Source organism: Pavona decussata, unplaced genomic scaffold (genome assembly GCF_977016875.1).
Source record: "Pavona decussata unplaced genomic scaffold, jaPavDecu1.1 SCAFFOLD_85, whole genome shotgun sequence".
Classification (NCBI taxonomy): Eukaryota; Metazoa; Cnidaria; class Anthozoa; order Scleractinia; family Agariciidae; genus Pavona; species Pavona decussata.
Genome location: NW_028145503.1, coordinates 1,589,636 through 1,614,771, shown reverse-complemented (window position 1 = coordinate 1,614,771; position 25,136 = coordinate 1,589,636). Strand labels below are relative to the sequence as shown.

At 37.9% G+C, this 25,136-nt stretch overlaps 3 protein-coding genes across 7 annotated transcripts in view; all 3 read left to right on the top strand.

The window, feature by feature from the left end:
* The window catches only part of LOC146475179 (uncharacterized), a 453,604-nt gene that overhangs the window by 45,784 nt on the left and 382,684 nt on the right, over nucleotides 1-25,136 (top strand). The window lies entirely within an intron of this gene.
* On the top strand, nucleotides 663-16,949 carry LOC146475199 (coadhesin-like). Its single transcript, XM_085116240.1, has 16 exons — nucleotides 663-708; nucleotides 3,305-3,460; nucleotides 4,698-4,831; nucleotides 5,466-5,622; nucleotides 6,414-6,587; nucleotides 7,692-7,868; nucleotides 9,197-9,367; nucleotides 9,956-10,126; nucleotides 10,437-10,586; nucleotides 11,193-11,363; nucleotides 12,781-12,951; nucleotides 13,663-13,833; nucleotides 14,450-14,620; nucleotides 15,331-15,357; nucleotides 15,862-15,888; nucleotides 16,360-16,949. The coding sequence occupies exons 1-16, from the start codon at nucleotides 663-665 to the stop codon at nucleotides 16,932-16,934; spliced, it is 2,649 nt and encodes an 882-aa protein (XP_084972366.1). The 3' UTR covers nucleotides 16,935-16,949.
* LOC146475198 (roundabout homolog 2-like) lies at nucleotides 18,588-21,233 on the top strand. Its single transcript, XM_085116239.1, has 4 exons — nucleotides 18,588-18,615; nucleotides 18,692-18,964; nucleotides 20,065-20,361; nucleotides 20,994-21,233. Exons 1-4 carry the CDS (start codon nucleotides 18,588-18,590, stop codon nucleotides 21,143-21,145), a joined length of 750 nt encoding a protein of 249 aa, XP_084972365.1. The 3' UTR covers nucleotides 21,146-21,233.

Sequence of the window (25,136 nt, the reverse complement as noted above, 5' to 3'; positions counted from 1 at the left end):
CCTCCGTAACGCGTAACCAGTCATTAACGGTATCGCAGAAAAATCTTAAACTTGATTCAATTTCATTAAAAAAAGCGTTAGATTGTTCCTTATGAGCTTCGTCCACCAACTCGCGATGATATGCGTTCTGAGATTCGACAAACTTTTGAAAGAGATCCGTTATCTCGGCTAGCTTGTCCTTAACTGCTTCCAAATTGTTGACATCGTTTAGCAAGTCATCAATCTCCTTGTGTTTAGCTGTAATACTCGACAAAACACCTCCTCTTTTCTTTCTTAGAACTCAAATTCGCTCAACTCGAATAGCATCTGGATCCAGCGTTACGTTGAGTCTTCGTACACGTGAACTTGAGCGAACAGGCGGCGGCGTATCAGAACGTGCGGGACGCTGGCTCCTCGGCGACGTACTTGGACGATTAACATGAGGTCTTTTTTGAAACATGGCAACGGACACCGACGGCAAAAAATATTAGTCTTTTACGAATGTCGTCGCAAACGCGTTAACTCGTGCACAGACCAAACATTTAATAACCAAAGCAAGTACGAAAGGTAAGGTAAGGTAACTGAAAAATAACATAAAATAACAGTCAAATAAATTAACAATGACAATGACAATGTGAATAGAAAACGACAAGCGTAATAAGCGACGAATACTTACAAGACGAATGTCTTTGAAAGCAAGAAGTACCTACTATTATAATCCATATGGAGGTAAGACATTTTTTTTTTGTTTGTCGACCTTAATTTTTCCTTAATTTTAAAACTTCCTTCTTAGTTAAGCGAATTGTATATAACTTAGCTAGAGTAGTTCCCCGATCGAATTCTTTTATCCTTCATATCCTCACGCAGTCGATGGGTTTTAAAAATCGTAATAGCTGATATTGAGATTTAGTTTTTCTCGAATTTTAGTTTCTTTTTCAAGTTACTTTTTACTAAGGACTTTTCACTTAACTTTCACTTAGGATACGCCACTGTTGTTCAAAAATGCTACCGGATTATATCTCGGAGTTTATACCGATGTACGAGGCTCGTTTACAGTCATTTTCTTATCAACTAAATTCAAGCAAATATCTTCTGCGCCTCGTTTAAATTCAGAAAAAAATTGCCATATTGTATGCGATCTTTCAAAGGTCTTCAAAAAGCAACGCTTTCTCAAAAGTTTATTCCCTTCTTGTTCTTTTTTGTACCTCGAATTTGAAAGTGTAGTTTGCTAGATAAACAGCCTTCAACTACTTGTTAAGACAAGTATGATCAAATACTCTCAAATACTTTGAACTGCAGGTTTTGATGTTAGGATGCCATGGCCAAATTAAAGGTGTACATTAACCCACAAAGCCGGGCTGATTAAATTTCCGAAAGCATTTATCAGTTCCTTCCACCTTAATTGTCGTCCATTGTCCATGGCGTAGGAATTTTATTGAAGAAGACTCTGGCTATTAAACCACGTTGTTAATGTTACATTACACTCTTTCGCAAAACAATTTGATTTATTTTTGGCAGTAGGATACATATTCCAATTTTGCTATTAGAATTAATGGAGGTTAGCAAAGTTATAAACTTTAATTGACTAATTACTATTTAAAGTGGATTTGCAAATCATTCCAAACTTCAGATAAAGTGAACTTCTACTTTCAAGCGATGATTATAAATCTTCGCGTTGGTCTAGATATTGGTCCTTTAGAGCCACGCGACATCAAAACGATTGTGATGAAATATTGTCTTAAATACAGTCACTACACTAGATGAAAATCTAATTTGATTCCTTGACTTTCAAATTCCGTTTATGTACAGAAGCTTTACCTCGATAACAAATCACGGTTACAACATTCTTGAAACATTTTCTCAATCATGATATTCAACTACGACGTAAATATTTAGCACACCCACAGCTGTATAATATCACTACCTTCTCTAGTAGAAGGCACGTTTTGCTCGTAACATTTTTCACGGATTAGTAATAACCAATATTTTTTTTGTTGATCGCCAAGGATGAAAGTTTACGCCTAAGGGTTGTGCACGAATTCTCTTGAGCACAAACGGAGGTCAATCAAGCTGTCATCGTGTGCGATTTTAACCCCTTTTTTCCAATTTCATGCACTTTATACGCCAAGCAGTGTGGTATTGTAAGGCGGACATAACTTGACTCAGCACTCCAAAAAGGATCTCAAAAATATTAAGCGGAGTAATGAAAACCGCAGAAAGGGTAAAAGGAAAAACGTCACTTCAGCTTAATGGAATCTTGGATTGCACTTCACTGGCAAAAATCCAGATAAACTTTGACATTTTTCAATGGAAATGCTAGTTTATCGGAGAGAAGCAATTTCAGTAGCCAATTTTTCTACACTCATCAGAAATGAATACTTAAATAAGACTAGTATTGTAATGGCTTGATATCAGACAGGGAGTGGCTTGTCTGGGCTAATTGCCTCAGAAGAAAACAGGAAACTGGTTGTATGGAAAAAATGACATCTGATCATGTGATTGGTGACGCAGGCAAGAGTTGCACCACCATCATCATGATCTTACATACTATAAATGCTTATCACAGCGAAGTCATGGTATTTGGGTACTTTAATCGACCAATCTGACTGATGTTCGAGTTGTTAAGTCTTAAATTATATTTTTAACTCAGGCTAATGTAATAATACAGTTTGAACTTTCGTCTTTCACTTCATGAAGTATAAACACTAATATGAAAACTTCTGATTGATACGGCTTTCATGTCTTGCATTCACAGATACATGCTAAAGTGATTTCACTGAAATAAATGCTATTAAGCTGTACCTTCCTGTTTTCTGTTTGAGGCTTGTAAAAAGTCTACCTCTGGGCTCAATGTAGACCTTTAAGACGATATTACTTAGCGTTTTGTTTTCTGAGCAATTGATCGATTTGATATTTTTTTTTAACTGAGTTTTCCCATCAAGTAATTTGGATACAGATTTACACAACAAACTTGATCTTGAAGTAATCGTTGTGACGGATAAAGAAAATTGTATTCTATTCTATCAAAGTTGTCGGTTTGCTAGGATCTTATAGAGATAGGTCTAACTAATGTGCAAGTCTGCAAGCCAGTAGATTGTTGGCTTGTCTGCAAACGATTTGTTTTGACAACAAATCAATCTGTGATAAAGTAATATTGGACTTTTACTTAATTATTTTTTCATTATTTCAAGGCATAGCAAAATAGGCTGAAGTCCAAATCTTTTAATCTGGGCACAATCCGACAAGCAATCTTGCTTCATATAAGAATCTTTCGTGGCTACGATTTCAGTATATATTATTATTTTTTTTAATATTATTATTGCAGCAACTCCAAGCTCTGGCTGTGTCTCTCTTATCAATCCCAATACGCAGTATTCTGCTTCGTCTAGCAGTGCTGGGCCGGGTAAACCAGTGCTGCATGGAAACGAAGTATGGTGCGCTGGAATAGACGATCAGTTCCAGTTCCTCACAGTTGACCTCGGTAAGTTGAAAAATCTTTAAGGGGAAGTGTCTCTGTGGCTTTTGTGGTGAAAACGGCGCTTCAATGCCATCGCGTAGCTACAAAATAATTATCTTACGCCGCCAGAGATAGAACTCAACTGAAGTTTTGGAAGAAGATCAAATCACGATCTGGTCTAGCGCATTTTGGAAACGAAAATGCAGGAACTCGAAAAAGGTTAGCCTAACATTTTTCAAGTTGCAATCCATTCCACCTCAGTATATCTATGACCAGGTCAATGTTGACAAATTTAGTACAGTGAGGAAGTAGTTTGTAACAATACTGGACCATTATTTTTAGGTTTCATTTAATTACACCAAATCATCGTGACACTTCCCCTTTATAATTTTAATCTAAAAAGATCTTTGGTGTGCTTTGCGATAGTAAAATTTCTCGGAGTGAAAGGAGAAGGAAAACGAGGAAGACACTTCTTTTTTCGCTAACAACTTTCAGTAACTTTGTTGCTCTATGCCACCTTATCCATACATACATACATACATACATACATACATACATACATACATACATACATACATACATACATACATACATACATACATAAGCTGTTAGCTTGTGGAGTCGTGTGTTTACTTCTTAACTAACCTAGTCTACGTTACATTAGAATATTCCAGGTATGAAATCCCATTCCCTTCTCTCTCACCATCTTGCTCTCTCCATCACCAAGGTTTGCTGGACCGTTGGAACAGTGACAGTAAACGCAAATGGAGATGTTTAAATATAAAAAAAAATGGGGATGTGGGCTTGGGGTTCGGTTGCCAAAATGCAGCGTAAAGCCGCCGTTACACGTTGAAACTTTTAGCTGAAACTTGTGTGCCACGGCGCTGCGAAACAAGTTTCAGCAGGCGTTGCGCCGTGTAACATGGTCGGTTTCGTGAAACTTTTTCGAACTTCCGTTGCGAGACAAGTTTCACAAAAAGTAAAACCGCTTTCTACTTCTGCAACGGCTCGCAACGGTCGCAGTGGTGAAAAAACAAGAGTTTTACCGTGTAACACCACTTCGTGAAACTGGTCTCGTTTGCCGTTGCACACAAGTTTCAGCTAAAAGTTTCAACGTGTAACGGCGGCTTAAGACGTGAATACTCCCACACAGAAGAAGTTTCAGGCTTACATGGCCTAAAAATCTTGGTTGCTGTTCAAACCTTTTAGACTGGAATTTTAAATACCCGCCATTTATATACTCCTCTTTGCCGTTTTATAGGTTTCAATTTATTGCTCGACCAGCTAACTGTTCAAGGGAAACCAGGCTCTCAGAAAGCGGTTGCTGAATACTTGGTAAACATAAGCACCGACAATGTTAATTATCAAACCATTCTCGAAGGATCAAGGCCCAAGGTAATATTCTCAATGTTGTTTCAAATGTTCAAAGGTAGAATTTTGATTATCACCACCCGTCTTAACACTACCACAATGTATTACAGTTGGTCAGTGGATAATGCATTAGAAACGCCATATCACCATCAATTCCTGGATACTTCGAAATCCTTAAGACTGGTCTCGTGTTACTGGGCTAGTAATTCGAAAGGCATTATTTCAGCCTGAATGCTTTGAACGAGTAAAGTGGCCTTAACTTCTTAACTTGAAAAGATAACGAGAATTACTTAGTCATGAACTTCAGGAGATAAATAGAAAAGCCCTTGCCAGAATACAGCTACCTATTTATGGTCCTGAAAGTTAATCTACAGCCTTGCATTCATTAGCTATGTGTAGTTTTACTAAAATGGAAAATTTCTTAGGTAGAAATTTCTGTAGATGTAATATTCATAAGATCCATTTAGTGTGAGGAAACATTCCGCAGAGTGCATTGTTTTGCGTCATCAATATCTGACTTATAGGAAGGGTGGGAGGTCAAATGTTTTCCTTATTTTCTGGTTAATGTTTTTCAACATACTTTCGTTCAATATTTTATATATGAGTTTTGTACTAATATGATAAAACCGGCACCAATGACCTTGGTGGCATTTTGCAGCCTTTTTATGGACCTTTGGGTAATGGCGATAATGTCGTGACGACAGACCTTGCTGCCCCTGTTTCTGCTCGCTATGTGAGGTTTCGTCCTCAAGAACCAGTGAGGCAAGAAGAAATTAATATTTGTATGCGGGTTGATGTACAAAGCTGTGGAAACGGTATGTAATGACGTACGGAGCAATTAGCGTTATCTCTTTCCCTTCCTTGTCAAGGTTTAGCGACTTTAAGGAATTGGACAAAATCTAAAGTGAATTACAAATTGAAGAGAAAACTGCTCTAGCGAAAATAGTTACACTTTAAGATTTCATCCACTGAGGCAAACATTTGACACATTTCCTACGGCCTAAGGTTAAATTTCATGTATACTGTGGAGCAGGAAATCCTTAATACACGAACTAGCTACCGGCAAGTCGCAAATTGGCTCTCTAAACCACAGATTCTGTAATTGAGGCGGCTGAGAGGTGTATAGTATATTTTAGGCCTATTGCCGTCACGCTAGTGGCATCTTCCTTGGATTACATCGCTTTTATTATTATGTAAGATGTATGTCTTTATTAAAAAAAGATGAAACATCATCATTGTGTATGTCAACTGATAACATTTCCACTCAATTCTTGCATTCCTGGCCAGTTACACTTTGTTCGTGTAATTGTAGATAAAATTATGCAATTTATCAATCAAAAAGTTCGTTAGGGGTATAGCATTAATGGTTTTATCTTTAAGTTTACAAGTCAAGATTTAGATTTTTAATTTCTTCAACTAATTTGATTTTAAGGCACGGATCAAAGACAAAACGAATGATTTCATCAAGCGACTTGCGTACTAACTTTTGTGCTTCTCATTAGATATATGAAATAATCAATCGCTTAATTTTTGATAGAAAAAAACGGCAAAAAAATACGTTAATCTAATTAAATACATCCTTAAAAAGTATCCTTTTAATTTTCAGTACCAACTCCAAGGCATGGCCTATGGTCTCCGTGGTCTAACTATACAGCATGTACTAGCAAATGCTTTGGTACCAAGAGCCGTTCCAGGTCCTGCTCAAATCCAGTGCCAGCTTTTGGTGGGAGTCCTTGTAATGGTCATGCAAAAGAGGACGCTGGGTGCTACGACTGCAACGGTCAGTACTGTTCTATTCAAAATGACAATCAAAATATTTGGCCGAAAACAGAATTATTTTGAGTTCGATACCTCGATTAGAATTTATTGTAGCTTAACAGTCCCGGGTCTACTTTTGGGAGGAGCCAATAGGATTAAGGTTAACCCTATCTAGACCGGGCTTCTTTTTGTCTTCTATGACCGGGAAAGGAGGGGGGGGGGAAAACTAGTCGACACCCCCCTCCATAACTTTGCAAGTATAAAAGCTATGACATTGAGCCTTAGAGGATAGATAGTACGTTTGTAGATGTCTCCTTTGAGGTCCGCAACTTTAATTTATGACGTCATATCACGTGGTAATATGGTCATGATTGTCAAATGATGGTCATCTTGGATCCGCCATCTTGGATTTCTGGATTTCCCTAAAACTTCACGAAAGCGCCGAAATTGAACAAAAAGTAATCAAAACAAATACAGGGGAAACTATTGTGACCTAAAAACATAAAAATTACTGGAAGAATTAAGTGATTTTTCTTCATTTTAAAAAAGGATATTCTATTTTTCTGAAAAAAAAAAAAGAAAACTACCTGTCAAAAATTCGTTGCTACGGTAACATCAAAGTCTATAAGCACTAACCGACCACGTCAAAGATTTTCCAGACAAATTTCGGAAAAAGCACTAAAGTTTCAGGGCGTTTTCTTGCATATTTGGAAAGTTTTTCAGGTTTAAAGTCGTCGCGGGCACAATCAGACCCTCTCCACCTCTCGGTTTAGATAGAGTTAACCCCCTCCCGAGCTTCCAGTGGTTCACGTGATCTCCATAAGATTGCTCTTGCGGCATTTATATCCGTCTGTGGATCAAAGCCCCAGATCTACTTGCACCATAACCAATTAAAGCTACAGAGTAGTACTTTTTGTGGTAATGGTTATTAAGCTTTACAAAGAGGTTCTCACTGTTGGGTCAGTAGACAAACATCTGAGGAGTGATCACTCAAACGTAAACCATGAGATGACAGTTTTCCTTGGTATCCTTTTTCCAATGATACAACAACTTCACAGTGTGTTTAACTGTTTAGAAATAGAGTTAAGTTGATTATTACTTACACCTTTTGTTTCTCTCTCTCTAGCACCGGTAAATGGAAACTGGTCACCTTGGGGAAGCTGGTCATCCTGTAGTAAAACATGTGGCAATGGCAATTCGACCCGTACACGATCGTGTACAAACCCCCCTCCAGTCCACGGTGGGGCCAACTGCACAGGGCCGTCAAGCGAAAGGCGTGGTTGTAATGTACGGGTTTGTGAAGGTAAAGCTCTAGGCTTCGATTTCTGTCGTTATGGCAGGTCATCAAATCCATCCATCCATTCAACCACCTATCCATCCATCTGTCATCGTTCATCAATCTTTGAATCATTCCCAACAACTACACTTTCTTCCATTCATGTGAATGAATGAAATGCATACAACGTGAGCAACGTGGCTACTAGATATTACTCAATGATTATTATTATTATTATCTTGTCCTGTGTTTTACATTTGTGGAAACCTCCAGGTAAAATCTTTAAATACATTATTCTTTTAACCCGGAAGTTAAACCTTATACACGTGATCCAGCCTTCTTTTGAGTCTATGTAAAAAAAAAAAAATAAATAAATTCCTACTATTCAAGATGAAGCCCAATAACGTATATGCCGCATTACTGGTATGCGGCTGAAACGCGGGCTCAGGCACTCGAAGCCTACAAATGAATACAATAAAATATCGCGGTTAATGAAAACCCAAGCCTTACAGAGCGGACACTCGAACCGTGAACACTCAAGGCTTTTTTTCACCTTTTTTTTTTTCAAATGCTGTCCAATCAGAAACTCCCTTGAAAACAATGAATCCGACCTTTTTTTAACAACATTGAATCAGAAAAAAGATGTAAAGTTCTTAGCGAGTGATAAATGTTCTTTAGTCTGTTTATATTGCAAAGAGAGAAAAAGTCCAAAAAAGCCTTAGCCGTTCACGGCTCGAGTGTCCGCACTGTAAGCCTCCGTTACCATGAAAAACGTGTAGCTGAAACTTGTGTGCAAAGGCGCTATGAAACAAGTTTCAGCAGGCGTTCCACCGTGTAACAAGGTCGGTTTCATGAAACTTTTTCGAATTTCCGTTGCGAGACAAGTTTCACGAAAAGTGGAACCGCTTTCTACTTCTGCAACGGCTCTCAACAGTGGAAGTGGTGAAAAAACAAGAGTTTCAACGTGTAACACTACTTCGTGAGACTGATCCCGTTCGCCTTTGCACACAAGTTTCAGCTAAAAGCTTCAACGTGTAACGGCGGCTTTAGCATGTAGCGAATGAAAGAACCTTCGTGAAACTGGTCTCTTAAAAACATAAGCGCTGTTGCACACAAGTTTTGGCTAAAAGTTTGAACGTGTAACGGCGGCTTAATTTTTGGGTTCTTTTAGCACAAAATCTAATTGCCAAAAGATCTAGGGGGTGTACAGGGTTTTAAAAACTTCTTCTCTAGGGAATAAAAAGCAAAAATTGGCCAGTGATACACCGCTTGACTAAAACTTCCTTACTGAGGTATTGATTTGCTCTTTAGGTCTTAATTCCTTTTTAAACTCATCAATTGTTCTTCTGTTATAGTTGATGGTGGTTGGTCTGGGTGGTCAAGATGGTCTCGTTGCACGAAACCATGCGCTGGAGGGAGACGATTACGTTCTCGTACGTGCAGCAATCCGTTCCCACTGCATGGTGGTCAGCCATGCGCAGGAAACGATAAGGAATTCGAAGATTGTAACACTCAACAGTGCCCAGGTGCGTCCTTGAATTAATAAGAAACAAATAATAACCTCGCCGGTTTGTTGGTCTCTCATTCAACAATTTATTTAATTGTTTCATTAGTTACACAGTCAGCTGGTCACTTTTTTAGTGAACCTGTGAGACAGTCCCGTCAGCCAATTACTTCATCAAAACGCCATGCAGTCAGCCAGTCAGCCCCTAAATTGGCCATTTAGACGCCATTTAGACGCTCAGAGAGTCAATAAGTAGTGATCACTCATTCAAACTGTTGCTCAGACAAAAGCTCAATTACTTGTCTTTTACAGACTAACTATCACATCATAGCTACCCTTTCTTTTTTTCTCATTATAAAACTTGAACTATAAGGCTTGTGCATAATCAACGTCAGACATGACTAATAAAAGCACACTGTCAGAACTCTTTATTACAATTGTAACTCCTCCACTACACAAGCAGCATTCAGTTATATGTCATTCCGAACTCAGTGTTTAAAGTTCTCCTTTAATTGTATGGTAATCAAGTTGAACATAATCAGTTCTGACGTTGAGGGACTTATGGTTAGACAAATTCATTACGTGTGACTTTAACTTCCTTTACTAACAGTTGATGGTGGATGGGGGCTTTGGGGAGCATGGTCAAACTGCCCAGTCACGTGTGGAGGAGGATCACAGTTGCGCAATCGTAGTTGCAATAATCCTAAACCACAACATGGTGGAAAAGACTGCATTGGAAAAAGCTCGGAAACACAACAGTGCAGCAATCAATCTTGTCCAGGTAAGTCAGTAAACATTTGTCCCCCCTTGTTCATCAGTAGTAATAACTGAGTTTGCTTATGAATTGTGAAGTAACTCGGGTCAAGCTTAACAACACAAGAACAACAAGATCGTGTGTGAGTCAGAAGGGGTCCTTTTGCTTTTGTTACATTTGTGCCTGTGCTTATTGGAGGGGTTTCGTCTGCATGAGTGACTACGTTACGAACTCGCATAGCTCATCATTAGATCGATAAACCGCGAAGTGATCAACACATTATTTCCGTAAACGTATTTTAATGCTTCGACTTTCCTTATCTTCTGGTGAATGTTAGTTAATGGAGTGTGGTCTTCCTGGACATCCTGGTCGTTTTGCCAAAGAGACAGATCTCGACAGTGTAACAACCCGCCACCACAGCACGGTGGAGCAGATTGCAGCGGTTCATCCCAAGAAGCAGAGGCGTGTAACGTAGGGGATTGTCAGAGTAAGTGCAGGAAGCCTTTAATGTCTACAAGATTACAAATGGAAATTACGAAGTACATAAATTATGAACATCCAGGTAAGTGTAGATATTAGAGGGACCATTTGAGGTGACATTGACTTGAAATGACACCTCAAACAGTCCTTCTTAAGCCACTACATTCATTTGGATGATCATAATTTACGTACTTGTGACATGGCTCCTAGGTTCCAACCATTTACAGAAATTACGAAGCATAATAATCAACAAAACTGAAATAAGAACGTGGAACCGAAGATGATATTTTTAATCGGGATTGGAGGAGTATTACAACATCTGTCACTTTTTATAATGTCTTCTTAGTTATAAGGTAATCATCAAGATTTCGCCTGAGCATGTTTCATGTTAACAGAGCAAAGTCTTTGACCCTAAATAAAGACCGATGAATGTCAAGCGTTGTTTCTTTACATATTATCTAATACATGAACACGCTTGGTTCACCTTCCTTTCTCCGAATCTTCTCCGCACTTTGCCCCAAAGTTCTTGCATGGTGATTTATTTCCCTTATATTAAAGGAGACTCAGTTGGAATATGCATTTAACTTTTGTTTTCTTTTTTAAACATAACCAGATGGCAACTGGGCTTTGTGGGGTGCTTGGACAATGTGCAGTGGATCATGTTTCCCTGGGGGGTCTCGATCCCGATCGCGCACCTGCACAAGCCCGCCTCCTTCGCCTGGTGGAAAAAACTGTACAGGAGACTCAAAAATGACTGAACAATGTAACACACACCCATGCCCAAGTGAGTAACACTAAGATTAAAGGCATCGAATTGTCTTTACGAGCATTCGCGAGCATGCGAGTACTGCGGGTTTTTGCAAGCACGACCAGTGATCAAATACAACTGACTAGCGGCGATCACTTCGTATTTTCCGCTGGCAGCAAAGTTCCCGACGTTGTTTTTATTACATCTTATCGCGATCCTGGTTATGACATGTATAATTGCGTTAACTTATGTTATTGTTGTGTGCTTTCAAGTGAACTTAATTCACAGCCAGGTTCATTGGAGTTCATTACCGCGCAAAGATGTATTTATGTACCAAGAGAAACCTTCAAAATACGATTTAGGTCGATTTACGAAATTTTGAGCAATCGAGCAAACTTTAACGAGAATGCGAGTATGCTGGCAGTTGCGAAAATTTTGCGAGCACGAGCAAGCGAGCACTCGTTTAATTTTTGCGGGCAAATCGAGCAAAAGCCACATTTTGCGAGCTCTAGAACATTTTAAGGGACCATTCAATACCCCTAATATCCAACCTAGCCCAAATAACCTTCAGGTAGAAAATACAGTAAAATTTGATTGGAGGCTTCAAACGCAATTTAATTTGTAAAACAAGTGGTAGAATGTATGTTTCTCCGAGGAGCTATAAACTGTGACGTAATCCACACGTCATATAACGTCATCACTCTCTGCTGCGGACCTCAAAAGAAACATATTGGAAAGTACTATTATATTATATATAAGTGTGATTGTCCTATCTTTTATACTGGCAAAGTAAGGATGAATTTCCTACGCTTTTGAGGACCAGACAAACAAACAAACAAACAAACAAAAAATAATAAGAAAAAAAGAAAAAAGAACAGCTGAAACCTAAAAAAATAAGGATTTAGAGAAACAATTTAACGTAAAATTAGCGAAAAGAGACTACGTTTCGAAGACATCCTGGCTTCGAATTGTATAAATTAACTCCACGTGTAATAAAGTGGCTAAAGCCAACTCCACTAAATTAAATTAACTAAATTAACTCCACGTGAACATTGACCTTTTTTTTACTTGAAAATGTAGCCAGGATGTCTTCGAAACGTAGTTTCTTTTTACTAAAACCTAAATGCCTCGTATAGAATGTCGTTTTAGCGAATACACCTAAATAAAACTTATTGTATTTACTGGAGATTCAATCACCACTAAAGTTATTTTGGTTGCTGCCCAGGACAGGGGCGCGCTATCTGTAATGTAAATTCTGCACATTGTCAACAAAGCACTAAAAAGGAAGTTTTCATTTGATCTGTGTCAACTTGAGTCGGTGTGCTTAAAAGATTAGTTATGTCCTTAGAAGTTTCAGTGAAATAGTTATACTTGTATGCAATCAAACGTTCACACTCAGTGACAACAGTGTTATTTGTACAAAAGTTATCACTCTCTTCCTTATTAATCGTAGTTGATGGCGGGTTTACACCATGGAGTACTTGGACCTCATGCAGTGTAACATGTGGTGGAGGAACAAGGGTCAGAGGCCGCACCTGCTCTAACCCACCTCCTTCCAACGGTGGTAGCGCATGTAGCGGAGACACATCTCAAGTCGAACAATGTAACACACTCCTTTGCCCAAGTGAGTTAACTAATGATTTCCTTTCACACTTTTGAAGTTCACTGAAAAATAAATCCTAAATTTACTCGGCTCGCTGATAGCATTAACATATCAGTACCAGTGCTTTCATATGGTACTTTTTTGTTATTATATGCATATTTTTTAAAGTTCTGAGTCCCTGAGTGAGAATGTAAGTATCCAATTAAACTTTTTGAACGTTGGTTCAAGTTTTTGAGTCTGTTGACAAAACCGTGATGTGTGACATCCGAAAGCTGCTTAGTTGCATTTCGTTTTTGCTGGGTTGTTAATTCTATTTCTTTATTTGTTTATTTATTTATTTATTTATTTATTTATTTATTTGTTTTTTTTTATTTATTCTACTATTAATGGAGTTTTGAATTTTTTTTTAAGTTTGTTAACACTTTTACTTGCTCGTGACATCGTCCACCCTGCTGTAAATGATGGTATAACTCGAAAATCAAATTCCCAAATTAAGCGTGCTCAAGAACTTGCCAAAACTATCTCTGTTTTTCCAGTGACCGTGATTTTGAAGTCACTAACTTATGCCATTAAAAATAAATTCGGGCCACATTATGGAGGAAGGATACAATTAATAACAATTTGTTGCAAAATATCGATTTGGTCCATGGTTGAATACATCAAAAAGGAGATCAAATAAGTTGCGTTTAATGAATGAAATTTCACGGGTTTTTTTTTTTTTTGTTTCTCCAGTAAATGATAGTTGGTCAACATGGGCGAGTTGGACGCAATGTACCTTGACTTGCGAAAATGGCACACAGTACAGAACTCGTGTTTGTGACAGCCCCCCGCCACAAAATAATGGATTTAATTGTTCTGGCTCGGACATGGAAACACGATTATGCAATCCACAAGCCTGTCCAGGTATGACCACAATAGTGCAATTCTGGAAATTATTTGGAATATTCCCCATCTTCGCTTTAAAATAAAATGGGGTATTGGTTGATGTTAAGACAAGTTTTCTTTAAAGTTACCTTTCTTTGATAAGAAAGATAAGAGAAAATCCAAACTCAACACCGTGCACGTGAATGACTACAAAATATATATGCACAATTACATTTTGCTATCTAGCATTTTTCAACACCTCATGTCGAGGGAGTGACAACATTTGCATCCATAATGCATAGTCAGCTGTAGCTTAAATAGTGCTGTGAATGTAGTCTACCAATCTTTCCAAGGGTATCACATTCAGTAGAACATAGTTCTTGTTCTCTTATGTAGCTTATTATATCTGCACTTCATCAAGTAATTTTTCAAGCTTTTTCAATTCGCTAAATATACTGTTAGAAAATTATAGTCGCTCTCTACATTTACCAGTTAAAGCCAGTTATTCTCTCTAACGTAGCGTTTACGTGCACGTCATAATTTGATTTATCCAAACTTCCTCAATTCGCCGTAAACGTATGATAGGAAAACGATAGTTCCTCTCTTTACCGAAAATATTCTCTAATGAAAATGAAAATATTCTCTAATGTTGCAGTCGATGGCGGGTGGTCAAGGTGGACCTATTCTGATTGTAGTGTTACATGTGGACAGGGAAAACAAAGCCGAACAAGAGCATGTACAAACCCACCCCCCTCAAATGGGGGAGCTAACTGCACTGGTGATCCCACTGAGATTAATTTGGACTGCAACAGTGGACCTTGTCCACGTAAGTAGCTTCAATTTTTATATCTACTTGCAAAAGCCGGGCATTAGTACCTGAATACGAAACCTTAAAAAAGCAAGACGGCAACGTCAACGACAACGTCACTTAGAAATAGATATTCATATTGCCTGATCTACTTGTGACTATTTTAAACTGTTAAACTTGTGCAATGTGAGCGAATTATCCAGGAACATAAGTACGGTACACACTTTTTTTTATACATAATGTCTATTTTGGGAGATGAAACTGAAAGCAATTTGGGCAATTTGGAAAAAGTCTACAAAATGTTGTTAAGTTACCAGTGAAAATTTCATACGTCAATGCTCATATGACATCAGGAACCGCCCAAACAGCACCATATAATAATAATAATAATAATAATAATAATAATAATAATAATAATAATAATAATAATAATAATAATAATAATAATAACAATAATAACAATAACTAATATTGACCAATATCAGTTGAACATTTCCATCTGCGCATTACAATGTTTAAGAAATCACGACTTTTAATATTGCTGTGATATCAAGTTAACTTGTGGCATGCTTGCGCGGCTTACTCATGTGCCGTGTACAAGATATCATGCCACCCAATTCTCGGCCGATTTGGGTTAATTGTACTAAGTTTAACATTTTTTGTCCGCATTCATACTGCTCTTTTTTAATGAATGGTCTATTTTTTGTTTGTTTCCTTTCATTTAACAGCGCCAACAGGAACCACTCCTTCACCTCGTAAGTTTCCTTTGAACAATGTTTAAATGGTCTTTCTTGTACTCAATTTGCTTTCAAAGAGGTATTGCATAGTCTTACACCCAATGCAAACCATCTTATTTCAGTTTTAACTGAAATTACTTCTCTCATAAACCTAACTATTTAACTAAGCTTAACTGTATCGACATGTGTAACAACAACAAACAAAATACCTAACAACTTATTAGCCTATACTCACTAAGAAGAAATTGTCTAATACCAATACAATTTGTTGAAAGTCCCAACCACAAAAATATATTCCCATACTTCACTTTTTTTATTGCTTTGATATAGCTGTTACTGTTGCTGTTGTTTTACTTATTTATTATTATTTATTTTAATGCCCACTTTTTCAACTCCCTCGCGTTTCCCTTTCAGTCTTGATTTGTTTAAATTCCGGATCGCTTCCAAATTTCTTGTACAGTAATAATATACAATAACCGTATTTATTCTTGTTACATCTATGTCATTTCTCTCACTTTACAGCTACCACAAGGACACCAATAGCCCCAGGTTAGTCAATAATCAAGGGTAAAAGAAAATATAAAGCTTATTTCACTAATAAAAGGCTTAATGACGTTCCCTGATAGCTTTCCTTCGAGAACTTTAGTTGTTAATTACCTTCTTTTAAAGTAACGTAAGGCTGGGTGGTAAGCCCTTCAACGCTTAGGCGTCCATTTTTTTCGTACCTTGTTGTTTGATGTATGCTTATGACGCAGAATGTAAACAATGATGTCATCAAAGATTCTCCTATAGAGTCTTTTCACGGCGGCCATGTTGGAAGAGTCCAACAATAAAAAATATTTGCATAAAAAAAATATTTATTTTCCAAAGTAAAATCATTCTATTGTTTTGCTCCTCCAATATGGCCATCGTGAACCTACTCTATAGGTTGGGCAGATAGTACATTTAGATCATTTATTGTTGATACAAGATAGATGCACCAAGACTGATTTTTCACCTCCGTTCTCTGTCTTTCTATAGATCCCAACATAACAAAGATCGACCTTGTGTTCGCCCTGAGTGCAACGTCCAGCAACAGAATGCAAACATATACACTGATGAGAAACACCATCAACCGATTTATCGACACATATGGTGTGAATAAGGTACACTACGGCATTATCGTTTATGGGAATAAAGCCTACAGAGTAATCAATTTCAACCACACCTTCCCTCCCAGCGCAAGTGAAGTGAAGGCGGCTATTGACACTCAACCTCCAACGCCTGGCCCTACGGTTCTGAGAGGTTCACTTGAAAAAACTCTCCGCGTCTTCACTGAAACAATGGGGCGTCCCAAGGCCAAGAAAGTCCTTGTTGTTATCACAGACAGTAATTCCCCGACTGATAATAAGGACACCCTAACAGCTGCCGTGAGACCTTTAGAAAACAACAAGATTTTGGTGATTTCTGTGACCATAGGAAATGTGAATAGAACAGAGCTGCGTATTATTTCACCAAATCCTCTGGATGTTATTTCCGTTCAGCCAAGCATCAACCCTGGAGTGCTTTCTGAGCGTATAATGGACAGAATTCTAAGAGGTAAGAATTATTCTTGATTTATTTTTGAAAAATCGATCTTAATATTCAAAGTTGGCTCGGGCAGAATCCCCCTCCCCGGTCTAGATAGGCTTAAAACAAATGTTTGGCTTATCAAAAGAGATGACAAGTCAAGGTTAAACTGGTTAACTAGTATATATTATTTCAAAAATGCAATTGGCCATCGAGCCTGCGAAAGAGCTCAATCCCCTCAAATTACCCCATAATTGACTCGGATATGAGTCTGTTTGATCAGTTCTAGCTATGCCTGGTGGTAACAGAGCTTGCACAAAAAAGAACTTAAGAAAAACGTTATATATAAACTGTATGAAGCATAAGCAGCAATTAAATATATATTTCTTGCCAGGAAAGCACAATATGAACCAGATCGAAACACAAGAAACTTCATAACTGAAACGAAATGGCGCCTTATTGATATTTACATGGATATAAAAATTAAAAATTATTTATTTTGCACTCATAATTGCGAAAAATGTCAAACTATTTTTAGAATATGTACTAAAGTTACTATAAACAATTATGTACAATAAGAACAAAATTGCTCAGTTGCAGGACAATCTTTTGTTGTCCGAAATTACCACCTGGTTTTCACTAGATATGCCGTAGTTCTTACCTTATACTAAATTTCAGTAAAAGCCGGCCAAGCGTTCCCGTCGTTAACGGATAATTTTTTTCCAATAATTGTATCAGTTATTGTACAGCAATAAAGGCTAAGTGAACATCACAGATTTATTGGGCGTTCGGCCCAGTCCTTAACATCGCGAGAGCGAGGGCAGCCCCGGGAGCCATGCCACACCCAGGCGACTCTCGCTCCCGAAAGTGTTTGCAAAGGATAAATAGGAAAGGGACGGAGCCTCCCAAAAGGAGAAGGACGGATTCCAGGGACGAGGGGGCTCCGGGAGCACGAGCCACAGCCAAGCCCCCCCCCCCCCCTTTCCCTCCCGCTCTAGGAAAACCCAGACGAGAACTACAATAATCCCGGGGTATCCAATCGATGGAATCGATAATCCATGACAATCGATACCAATCGATACCAATTTAAAGTTTTACTGAAAGTTACCTTTGTCGACTGAAGGTTTCTTCAGTGATTATACTCAGCCTATCTAGACAAGGCCATTTTGTATTCTTCGATAATTCCGAGAATGGTAACGACACTGAATTACACTAGGAGGATAAATAGTTCCTCCAACGTCATATCACGCGAGAATAACGTCATGCTTTTGAGATGGTGGTAATTTTGGATTTCTGGAGTATCCTGAAACTTTAGAAAACCACCAAAATTAAACAAAAAGTAATCAAAAGCAACAGAAGAACACCAAAATGGGCTGAAAAAAAAATTACGCTAAGAAAGGGAAGTCCTTCTCATTAGACAGAGAAGTAGTTACTTTCTACAGAATATGTCTGTCGAGAATTGGTTGTCATGATAAGTTCAATTTCAGGTATCACTTACCTACTATATCAAAATGTTTTCAGCTAAATTTCTGAAAAAGTCACACAAATCGTGCTTTTACTTGTCTTCCTATTCTCCTATGTGTGTGCCTGTGGGGGAGACGAGGGGGTCATTATGGTTGGGACTTAGTGAGTCCATGCTACAGAAAGCAGCTTTGTAAACCTAACTATGGCATTCCCCTTGCCTCGCCTTACATCCAGACATGTCAAAATACAATAACTACCTGACAGGTATGTTAGAAACGGGTTGCAGACAGATTTATTAACATATCCACGTTAATTGATATATTTGTCTCGTCTCCTTTAGCCTCTTCCCAGGTTGATGTTTTTCCAAGTAACCAAACTGTCCCTGAAGGCAAAACTACCAACATTAGCTGCAATGCCAGTGGTGTCCCAAAGCCAACAGTGAGCTGGAGTTTTGAGAATGGAGGCCTCCCCTCAGGGGCAACAGTTAAAAATACTGAAAAAGAATCACTGCTCCAGTTACCAGACACTGTAAAACACATGGAGGGAGCATACATGTGTACAGCAAAAAACAGAGTCGGAGAAGCAGAAGCCATTTCAACTCTTCATGTAATAGGTGTCCTTTTTATCTTCAGTTGAAAACGTTTACATACTTCTTTGTTTGCGCAAAATTAGGCACACACTATTTTGAGGGGAAATTTGAATCAGAAACGAGTTTTTGTTATCTTCTTTATCAGGTCAATTAAGAAAGAATGTAATGCTTTGTTTCACCTTGGCGTCAATAATGCAGGGAAAACGAACGCTGAAGGAGAGAGAAAAAAGGGCCGAAGACATACCTTTTTTCCAGCCTTGACTGCCCCAAATAACCAAACAATCAGTGCTTGCCAAAAGTGGCACGTGGCCCGTCTAGGAGACACTATATTGCCCGAACGTCTCAGGGTAGACTGCAGAACATTTTTTTAGGCGGTGATCGCTTGGACGTTATCTAAAAAAAAAGATGTCCGGTGTTTCTTTTATCTCCTTAAGGAAAACTCCCAAGTTTGTTCTATGTATCAAGAACGTCTCGAACTATTTTCACGACACAGTCCAACACGGGGAAATATTTTTATAACAAGTAAAAAAGTGACAAAGAGCAAACGAAAATGTCGCTGGTATACGAAATATCTAATCATCCAAAAATAAACTTACAAGTAAAATTAAGCAGAGCTGATACTGCGTAGAAAACTTAATACCACAGAGATATGATAGAGACCAAACCGAAAGTAAAAAATGCAACTGTGGACAGCTGTTTCGAGCTGGTTGGCTCTCGTTTACACGGTGTAGCAGTAGAATGTTCAACCTACACAGAGACAGTTGTCTACTAAAAGCACTTGAAACTGACTCAGGATGTTGCGAACGTCATAGAGCGTGACTAAGAAAAAATGAACAATTAATTTGAGATTTCATGCCACTGCCGCGAACGAAAAGCAATCATTACCACTAAAAGAACACTAATATGTACTAAAAAGTAACTTTACTGTAAGAAAACGCTTAAAAAAATGACATACAATATCACATACTCTTCAAGCCAGCTGAGTAGATTGGTTTATCGCTATTGATTATTCTAATTTGTTTAAATTTCGAAGTACTAGTGCACCAAAAGCCTCGTCCTTTCCTCCATGTCAGGTATCTTACTGAGAGCACTTACTGTTTATCTCTCTCTTTATTTAACATTAGAGAAACCAACTGCTGAAATAATCCCAAAGTCATATCTTCCACTTCAGCCAGGAGATTATTTTATATTGACTTGTGTAGTCAATGACCCTAATGCCGAGGTCAAATGGAAGAAAAACGGCACCACAGTAACTCGAAGGGCTGACATCGAGAGGAACGGTGACAAAAGCACTTTTGTTATGGAAAATGTCGAGCCAGAAGACAGTGGCTTTTACGCATGCGAGGCTGTCAATCTAGCAGGCTCTACTCTATCCTCGACTGTGGAGATCAAAGTTAGAGATAGGATGGCATCTACTGCAGGTGAAGTGTTCTTTTAATTCAGGCAACTGTCACTGAAATACACGAACATGTAAAATATTGAAAACTAGTATCCTGCAATTACTAAATTAAGAAATTATGATAAGCGTTGTCATTTAAACTAAACACAGACGATCGGCATGTAATTAAAGCTGATTTGTCTTAAGATGTGTCGTTTTGTGCCTCAGCGGACAGAATAGCAGGAATGAAGCTAAATGGCGGTCAAGTGATGAAGTTTTTTGGAGAGCTGCCAGTAAGCTAGGATTTCCAATTAATATTGTTCAAATCGGCCAAAACTGGGACAGTGAAACCATACGCAATAACCCTTGAGGGGTTTGTAGAAGATTGGGAAGAAGATTTTTTTTTTTTTGGGGGGGGGGGGGGGGGGCTTCTGAAGTAGATCCGATTCATACGAAATTCGTAGGCTTTTTATTCGCCGGAATGGTCGTCTATACAACAAAAACTACCTTGTGGAGCATTGTAAGCAGCATTATTTCAAAAAAGATTCTTCAACTTCTTTTAATGATTTCATCCAGGAGTTGGCTGGTTTAGTCATAGATCTGATTTCTAGAGTAGGAGCGTTAACAAATTGCTCACCGTACGTTAACATTGATCTCGCACGTATCCCTTTGCAGGATGGACGCTGAAGTGGTACTACATTGTTGGTCCTTTGTTGGCTGTATTATTTCTCACGTCAGTCGCCTGGTACATTCGCAAACGTCGAAGGGCAGGTACGAACATTTTGTCCTTGCGGCACACTTGCCATTTTTTTTTTTCAATAATGTGATAGCTTTTCGGACCTAGGGTTCTAACAACTGAAAAAGGAAACCGTATGAACAATGTGACAGATGAAAGAAGATATGAACAGTTATGAAGTTGGAATACCCTAATAAAATGAAGCAATGTCAAACAACGTCTCGAGAGTATTAGCCACTTCAAAATCAAGAAAAAATACATTACAAAATCATTATTTTTGTTTGAGTCCTTTTGTATATATTTTTTAAAAATTGTTTTTCATTATTTTATCCGGAAATAAATATAATGAACAATTTTTTTTTTAATCAAATAGGACAATATAATTGCAAATAACACAAAACATCATGGGGAGTGGATGATAAAAACCAACAAATGCTACGCGAAATAGTTACCTAAAACTATACATTAAGCAATGTTATTTCAGCCCATGATGTCAGAACGTCCCTTCCTAAGCAGTTGTTTAATGATTATTTATTAGTTGCGATACAGTCAGCTATTTGCATATGAATAAAATTTGCTGAAGTGTTAGCAGATGTTTTCAGCTGATGCTGTCATATAAACTTTTCTTCGAAAGCAGTTGTTTAATAATTAATTACCTTTAAAATGTCACCTATTTGCATATGAATAAAATCTTCTAGCCCTAACCAGATGTTCTCATCGGTTGATGTTATAACTTTCTCTTCCTATCCGGTTATTTATTTAAAAAAAAACTAACATAAACAAGCGTAGAAATCTATAATTTCAAAGTAAAATGCCGTGTGAGGTTTATCATTTTTTTTTGCGAAGATCCCTGAGAAATATCCAGATATTGAACCGAATCTAGCCTGATAAAGGTGCCCTTAGCCGATGTTTTCATCGGTTGATATTATAAATTGATCTTCTTACCCAGTTGTTTAAAAAAAAGAAATAAACAAGAATTTAACTGTATAATTTCAAAACAAGATGCTAAGTGAAGTTCACCAATCTTTTGCGGAGATTGCTGAGAAATATCCAAATAATTAAACCAGATCTAGAAAAGTGTCCTCACCAGATGTTTTCATCGGTTGATTTTATAACTTTCTCGTCGTACCCAACTGTAGAATAAAAAAAGGCATAAAGAAGCATCGAAATGCTTAATTTCAAGATAAAATGCTGAGTGAAGTTTGTCAATCCTTTGCGGAGATCGCTGAGAAATATCCAGAAATCAAATCAAATCTAGAAAAATGCTATCAAGAAATTTAAGCAAAATATAACACGCCGCAAAACATGCGGTCTTAGACGGTACTCGTTTTATTGACTTCCGCTGAGTTGCTTCAAGGAGCTCCGAAGAATGAATATGAATTAATTATACATTAAAAAATGCTCCCCTGGGCAACTTTTGATTGCAAAAACAAACCATGTTATTACTCGCTACAAGACAAAGATTGCCGCTGAAAGAATTGCCTACCACCATCTGCAACATAACCTATAATAAAATTTATTTTCCCGATTTCCAGGTACATACAGTCAACAAAAAGAATTGTAAAATTAATTTTGAAGATTTATATTTTTTATTTAATTTTTAAATGCGCTTATACCCTCAAGATACTAGCTACTTTCGTCGAAAAAAGTAGGTTGTCATTTATTAGAAACAAATCTTCAATCGCCACCTACAGGCAAAGGTGGTGTCTCTCTCTAGGTAGTGTGAGTAGAGGAGTGCAAGCGGGAAAATCAAGTATAGCTGCCCACCAGGTTAAAGAATGTCGGTCTGAAATCTCCCGGACAGACAGGGTCTATCGCATTATGCCTAAAGTAGCCTGCAGAACAAGCGTTGTAAATCCAATAGTTTTTAATCTTTCGAACTTAATAATCTTGCGTATGGCGCAATCAACTGCAAAAAGATTCCCGTCCTTAGTCTAGTCAGTGATTTGGGTTTGTGGTGATGCGTACGAAAAGCGTAAAAAATAAGACGAAGGGTGACCTTATCGGACAGCATAGATTTCAACAAGAAAAGCTTTTGCCAGTAACTTTCGAGAACCCGCGACAGAAGCGAAATTCGAGCGAATTTTTATTTTGTCAAAAATTGGGAAAGTTCGATATCGGCCAAAACGGGCCCGATGGCCCGATTGAAATTATGCAAATTAGTACATTTTCAAAACTATCTTTCAACACAAGGCAACGTTTTCTCGAGTTGATACTTTCATAATCGTTTTTACATCCCTTATGCTTGCTTCTAAATTATATTTTATCTCGACTTGAACATTCTTTCCTTTGAAGTTGCCCACGTAAAGAATACAATGTTTGCTATTTCTTAGATAGAGTGATTTTTGCCATATTTCAGATGGCCATATCATCGGAGGTATACAAATATACTGGTAATGAAATAACTTTTTTGAACAGGCAACTGTTCTTATTTATCATGCTGAAATATTTAGTCTGGCCCGTAAAAAGTGAGCGCGCTAGGTCGAGATCTGTGGAATGCACTTTGATACAATTCGCCATTTCAGTACTACATGTTCCTCCTGTTACTTTCATGGCACGTGGCAATACAGTTCATGGAAGCTTTCAGTTAAAAGCCAAGGTCTCTAGTTTCATTTCATGCTTTTATACGCGTAAATAACTAGCTTTAAACTTGAGTGCTCCCCATATTAGCATTAAGTTATCAAATGGTTCTTTTCAGGTGAAATTTTCGAGTTTATATTAAGCCGTTCAAGCGTGATGAAAGAGGCGTTCCCTGGAAAATAACTCGGAAAACAGTGGAATTAATACCCTGCCTCTCATATCATGCTACACTTCCAAAGTATCGTTATTTTGAATCTAGAAAGTGTAAATGCTCCCTTTTTATGTGATCTAAAACAGAATTTGCCTAAAATATTACGAATCATGAATGAAGTCCACCGCAAGAAAAAACTGAAAAAATCGCGCACCGACGTAAATGTAAACATCAGCCGTTTCTCAGCTTGCCACATGGATGAAACGCGTCCGTTGCTTTACCTCTGTATACATTTATGACCAGAAAGTAGAAACAAAAATCTTCTCTCTGCCCATCTGTATAAATGCACTTGCCAATCAGGCTTTGTTTCTCAGTGTGTTTGTCGAAAATACTGAAGAATAGTGCAACATTGTTACTGACTACTTGACTCATTCAATCACAACCGAATAACACGACTGAAAACTAGATATAACGGAATGCTCTTACTTCGAACTTTCCCAATTTTTGTCAAAATAAAAATTCGCTCGAACTTTTAAACATTATTTTTGAAAATAGTTTACCAAAAGGGTCTTTTGGGGCAAATAAAAAGAAATTCGAATTTTCGCTTCTGTCGCCGGATTCTCGAAAGTTACTGACAATGGCTCTTAAGGACTGCCTTATAATAAAGTATTTTTGCGAGGTTTATGACTATGGGAGAAGCAGATCTTAGCAAGGTCTTTTCGAATCCAAAACGAAAGTTGGGGGTAACCACGCATTTTTCTAAAAAGTGCCAAAATATAAAAAATATAATTTTTTTTTTCTAAATTGAAGCTTAGTTATCTCTGAAAAATGCATAGTTATCCCCAATTTTTTTTTTGGGATACCAAGAGCACATGCTACGTTCTGTTTTCTCCGTATAGTTTTGAACCGCGCAGAAATATTCCTGTGTTAGCGGGAACTACCCATAGGAAACCCGAGTATCTCCAGATGCACAGAACGTATGCGCAGTAACAATAGTAGGCAACGTCCTTAAGTGAGCCAAACCGAACCTAGCTTACTTGCCTCAGACGGCGCAAGAAGTATAATCGCAAGCTGAACAGAAAGAGGCAAGAGATCTAATTATATAGGGATTAGCCGAAAGCCACAGGACTCAGGACACAAAATGATTTCCCTCATTTAACAGTAACAGTATTTTAATAGTATCAAACTTTTACGTAGTTGGTCTTTTGTGATTGAGTTTATAGAGCAGACAAAGAACGATACTTTTTTCTCCCTTGACCAGAAAGAAGTCAGGTAGGAGATGGAATAGTAGAAATTTCCCGAGACCACTTGAGAGAACGACAATAACATCTAGGCCTTTCAGCTCTTTCAG